Here is a 5,763-nt window from a genome sequence, read left to right on the forward strand (position 1 = left end):
GAGATCTGTGCACACTCAGCAAAGAGCAACTATGGCTAGGGGACATGCCCAATACACAGAGACTGTAGGGGAGATTAACCTTAAGGGTGATAAGACATGTTTTAATGACACCAACAAAGGCAAATCTTGCCCATCAGGTAGGATGCATGTGAGAGAGTGTCCCCATGTTAAGACCATACCAGGAAGGGGGTCCTGTCCTGGTCTAGCATAACAGACATTTAACCCTCTCCCTCTGGGGGTTTACTGAGCATTCTGTATATAGGGCTAGTAGAGGCACATGTGCTGGCCACAATGATAAGACAAAACTCCCTGTAAGATGCTCTTACCTTCTGGCCACTACTGTAGTCTTTGGGGGCCACTCTGTTGTTACTCCAGGAACACACAGGAGGCCAGCTTCTAGGCCTTGTCCCAAGGTGGCAGAAGGGCCAGTGATCACTGATCCATGTGCCAAAATGTCCAAGGCTGGGGGTTGTGGGGGAGTAGGCAGTGGCTGGAGTCCCGACTACATGTTGGCTATGGGGCTGGCCCTGCACCCTGAAGAAGTCCCGTCTGCCATGAAGGAGCACTGTTGCCACTGCCCTCTGCCCTCAGAGCTCTCCCAGGCACCCCAGATTCACCCTGGTGTGGAAGCCACGGCCCTCTTGGCCCTCCAGCTGCTCCTCTCCAGCCTGCGCCATGAGTGACCACCAGCACCTCACCAGGAGTGCTGGACTGGGCCCTCACCCCATGGATTGGGCCATATCTCTTAGTCCCAATGCTCCTGCAAGAAGATCTGAGTGGGTGTCCATGATAGGAGCTGTGGAGGTGTCCCCAGTGGCAAGTGCTGCCAGAACACCCGTCACCAAGTTTCCTGTGTGCACGTTGCAAGGACTGTGTGTGAGTCTGGTATAACTTGGCCTCCTGAGATTCTGTCTCATCAAGAAGGAGATAGCTAAGAAGAGTTCTCTGTTGGGAAGAAAACTTAGAAAAGAAGAAAGCCAGAACTTATTTTACATGTTTGTCAGCTCACTTATCAATATGGGCAGTTCCGCCACCATTTTTCCTCCTAGTGGAGACAGTAGTCTGACAACTTATCAGTCTGAGTTTTAAAAATGTTTAGTTGATGAAAAGTTATGGTGTGAACATCATAAAATTAATTATCAGATTCTGAAAGCTGAACACACAAGGTTGCAAGATGAATACATAAGGTCACAAAATGAACTTAAGCACCTGCTAAATGAAAAGCGAACTCATCAGGTGAAATTCCAGCTGCTGCTTGAAGAGCTAAGAGGGGAATTAGTAGAGAAAACTAAAGACTTAGAAGAAATGAAACTGGGGGTATTAACTCTACAAAAGTTGGAATTGTTACAACCCCAAATACAATGACAATTAGAAACTCCAATGAAAGAACGTTTTAGGAATCTGGATGAAGTGGAAAAGTACAGAGCTGAATGCAATAAGCTTCGCTATGAACATACATTTCTCAAATTAGAATTTGAACACCAGAAAGAAGAATTTGCTTGTATTTTAGAAGAAGAAAAAATAAAAAGTGAATCAGAGACGGCAAGACTGGAGAAAGATAAAGAAGAACTATGTAACCAGCTACTAAGTGTTGATGCCTCAGGAGACAGCAAACGAATGGAGAGGATTCTTCAAGAGACAGTCCATTTGTGTCAGAAATTAGCAGGTTTAGAGGCAGAAGTAGCAGAATTAAGGGCTGAAAAAGAGAATTCCGGTGCTCAGGTTGAGAATGTCCAAAGAATTCAGATGCAGCAGTTGGCTGAGATGCAGGCTACAGTCAGATCCCTGGAGACTGAAAAACAGTCAGATAAACTACAGGCTGAACACATGGAAAAGGAGCTACAAGCAAGCAATGAACAAAATAATATTTTAATCAGTAAATTGCATATAGCTGAACAGGAAATAAATACACTGACCAGTAAAGTGAAAGAACTTAAACATTCAAACAAACTAGAAATAACAGACATCAAACTGGAGAGAGCAAGGGCTAAGAGTGAGCTATAAAGAGAAAGGAATAAGATTCAAAGTGACCTGGATGGATTACAGTCAGACAATGAAATTCTCGAATCATCTGTTGAACACCACAAACCACTCCTAGTAGAAAAGGATCATGAATTATTACATAAAGTACAAGCTGCTAAAGAAGAAGTGTGGAAGTCCAGCTCCAGCGAGTCCAGGAGTCCCTGAAGGATGCACGATGTCGGTGACTCACTGAAATGAATGAGAACACAGACACTAGCAAAAGCTGAGCCTGGCCTTTAATGAAAAGTAGCAGCCTGATTATATGCTCTTTGATTACATAAGGTATAGATATTAATCATTTAATTGACACATAGCACGGTTACATGAGTTTGGAGAATGAGATTATGTCATTTGGCAGGTCTTAGCAGTTCACTTCTTTCTAAGTAAGCTTTGTTCTTAGTTACTGCGGCCAGAAAATCGTACAAAGGTTAGGTAGGTGCCAGACTCTTGGTTTCTTTACAGATGACTATCTAAAGTTCACTATTCTATTATTTTGATGTACGGCCCTCAAGCTTTCATAGTTATACTCCCATTCTTCATCTCTGGTAGGAAAGAAACAGGCTCTCTCTAAAAGGACATGATGACCTTTTGGCGGGCAGGGACAAATTTTGTGGACTGTGCCTCAGACCCATTTGCAGTAAGACTTACAATGGAGATCTTTCTGATCTCGAGTTAGGTAATGCCCTGTTCTCATTTGTTTTATAGTTTGCCAGGCTCTTCTTTGGTGGGCTAGCCAAAGAATATCATTTGTTCTCTGTACCCACCTGTCACCATTAATCATTGAATATGTTATTTGGAGGCCACATAGGGGCAGAGGAAGGAACCTCAACCCAGGTAACTTTTCCCTATCTTTTTTCCCATAAACTTGGGTCCAATACTCATGGGATCTCTCTTTCCCATCATCAGGGGTAGTCACAAGGACAGGAGTGGTTTTTTCCAATTTCCTATAGGGCCAGTACCTAAAATTTTCAGGGAGAATTGGATATGCACTCTCCCCTGAAGGGGCAGCTTGAATTGAAACCAAAATAAGCAAATTTATTAGGAGGGACATTTTCAGCAGGAGGGTTATTGGGGTTGCTTCTCTGGGAAGGCCACTGTGCAGCCCCTTCCATCCAACTGCCCAGACTGCACCGTCAGGCTGGAGGTTCAGACTGGCTCCTGACAAACAAGGTTATCAAAAACTAATAGCATTACAAGATGAAAACCTAGAACTTGAGAACAGATTAGCAGATTTAGAGAAAATGAAAGTGGAGCATGATGTCTGGAGGCAATCTGAAAAAGATTAGTGTGAAGAGAAGTTGCAGGCTTCACAGATGGCAGAAGAGTTGGCCAGAAGGAAACTTCAGACTATTAGCTTAAAACTTCTACAACAAATTGAGAAAATTGAAAATGTAGAGAAAGAAAAAATGAAAATTCTGATCTGAAACAGCAAGTCAGTGGTTTGCAGATCCAAGCGACCTCACTTGCACGGTTGGAGAACAATTTGCTGAATTCAAACCAAATACTGAAGGAAATGGTGGAGAGGTTAAAACAAGAATGCTGAAATTTAAGAAGCCAAGCTGAGAAAGTGCAACTCAAATTTGAAAAGACACTGGAAGAGAAACAAATACAATGGTTGGAAGAAAAGTATAAGTTTCATGAATGAATCACTGACAGAGAAGGAAAGTATAATCAAGCTAAGGAGAAACTGCAGTGAGCTGCAATTGCTCAGAAAAAGAAATATAGTAGCATGTGTATTGTTGTCCCAACAGGAGGAACCAGGACTTCTCTTGATTTCTGGCACAGCCATGTTAGTTCCCACAGCCATCATCCTTTCAAGTTTCACTTTTGCAGGCTTATTTTCTCCAGAACCTAAAAACTTTGCTTTCTTGGAAATAGTCCAGGGCATCATGGATATCAGATGATTCATCTAAAAAAAAATGTTCAAGGCCATGTAGCCTCCAGGTTGCTGTAGGACTCAGTCACACAGTGCTCTGCTGACTTCTCCAAAACTCAGAGGCAGGCCTCACCAATAGGCTACAGCCCACATTACTTAGCCTGCCCCAAGGAAGGCTGTCCTGCTAGCTAATGCACCTGGGCCAATTCATCTGCTTCATCATTCTGATGCCTAAGGAAAATGACCTGCAAGCCATCGCCAGAGGCCTGAGCCATAGCTGTCTTCAGTCACATGGACATCCAGCTCACACGGCCTTGATGGGTCTCACTCAAGACCTTCATGGCCTTGACTGTACATTTTGCAATGGCAGAGATAAATGTACAGGTTTAATCCCAGCCCCTCCTGATGTCATTTTGTGCCAAATGGCAAAAGGGTCTCAGAACCCATGCCAAGTGTGGAAACACTCTTCAGTAGACTACAAGACCCAAAATGTCTTGACAATGCCACATTTATCTGTAAGAGAATCAGAGGTGAACATAACACCACACACAGTATTAGGTGCCCAATTCCCAAAGCAATTCAAGCTTTTTCTACTCTGACAGCCCCAATTTTGAAAATAGCAGGGGTCCCAGGAAACCACTCAGGGTCACAATAAATCAGGGAATATTCAGCTTCTGTGACCACCAGAGCCAGGATACAATGCACATGCACTGTGGATGAATAAATAGATCAACCGGTGGCCTCTGGTGCCCAGCCAGTTCCCAAGGCAGGTGCCTTGACCCTAGCCTCAGTCAAACCATAACATCCGATCATTGTCCAGTAAGGGTCCCGGCGGGGTCTATATACTCTCCCCCAGGAAGTCCTGCAGACACATGGGCTGGACATATGGCTTTGTCTCCAGCTTCTATTTCTTCTTCCTCAGCAGCTGGATCTGCTGCTCTGGCTTCAGTTGTGGCCACAGCTCCAAGATCTTATTTGGCTACCTAAGCAGTTTCTCATTTTCTGCACCTGCCTTTACCAAATCAACCTACATCTGGGTCCTTGAGACCTTCATGGGGCCCTTTAAGCTCTCTCTCAGTGGCAGATCACACTGTCTTCCACCCTCTCATTGCTTTTTCCCTCCCAAAATTGCTAGAGTATGAATAACCTCATTTATGGATTGCCCTAAGTTAGGGGCAAGAATAGCCACTAGGGACCCAAGGAGGAATGGGGAACTGTTTGAAGCACCACGTTTCTCATTCCCACTGTAAACAACTCTTCCTCCATACACTGATGTTCTGGCTTATACATGGCATTCGTCATCCCCAAGTCCCACAGAACTTTTTGAAGCTCAGCATATGTCTGCCATCTAGTACAGAAAGATGGTAAATCACCCAGAGAAGGCCATACGCCAGGACCCGGGCTATAAACCAGTCAAGAAGGGTGTCATTCTCCAGGTCTGATAAGCATTTTGTAATCTCTGCTGGAGAACAGGGTGAGTCATCCAGGAAGCCAGCTTCCCCATTTCTGATCCAGACAAAATAATTTCATCCACCCCAAGGTCCCAAAGGCACAAAAGCCAGGCTGACATGGGCTCCGAGGGCTTCTGCCAAAACTGGGAGCTCCAAACCACCACTCAGCCTGGGTGTAGGGGCGGAGCATGGAGCGTTCCACAACCTGGGAAGCCGGCCGCATCTCTCCCTTAGGAACCCACTGTTGCTGTGTTTTTACTTTCTTAACTATTACCTGGTAGGATTTCAACCAGAGAGGGGCTGGTATCTTGGGTGCCGCTCGCGGTTGCACCGGCAGAGCCTCTGCCCTTTGCACCACCCCCTCGCTGTTCCCTGGCTCATCCTCCACTGACATCTCTTCTACCATCTCTGGGG

General features: G+C 45.0%; 1 protein-coding gene across 1 annotated transcript; it reads left to right on the plus strand.

Moving 5' to 3' along the window:
- Nucleotides 1-622: 622 nt before the first annotated feature.
- Nucleotides 623-2,143, plus strand: LOC130680792 (centrosomal protein of 83 kDa-like). The gene has a single exon (XM_057492191.1). It carries the CDS (start codon nt 1,381-1,383, stop codon nt 2,002-2,004), a length of 624 nt encoding a protein of 207 aa, XP_057348174.1. The 5' UTR covers nt 623-1,380; the 3' UTR covers nt 2,005-2,143.
- Nucleotides 2,144-5,763: the final 3,620 nt, after the last annotated feature.

This window comes from Manis pentadactyla, chromosome 14 (assembly GCF_030020395.1).
Source record: "Manis pentadactyla isolate mManPen7 chromosome 14, mManPen7.hap1, whole genome shotgun sequence".
In the NCBI taxonomy this organism is placed as follows: domain Eukaryota; kingdom Metazoa; phylum Chordata; class Mammalia; order Pholidota; family Manidae; genus Manis; species Manis pentadactyla.

What these genes read in the sequence shown, in the direction of transcription:
- LOC130680792 (XM_057492191.1), top strand. Translation starts at nt 1,381, where the DNA reads ATGAAAGAACGTTTTAGGAATCTGGATGAAGTGGAAAAGTACAGAGCT.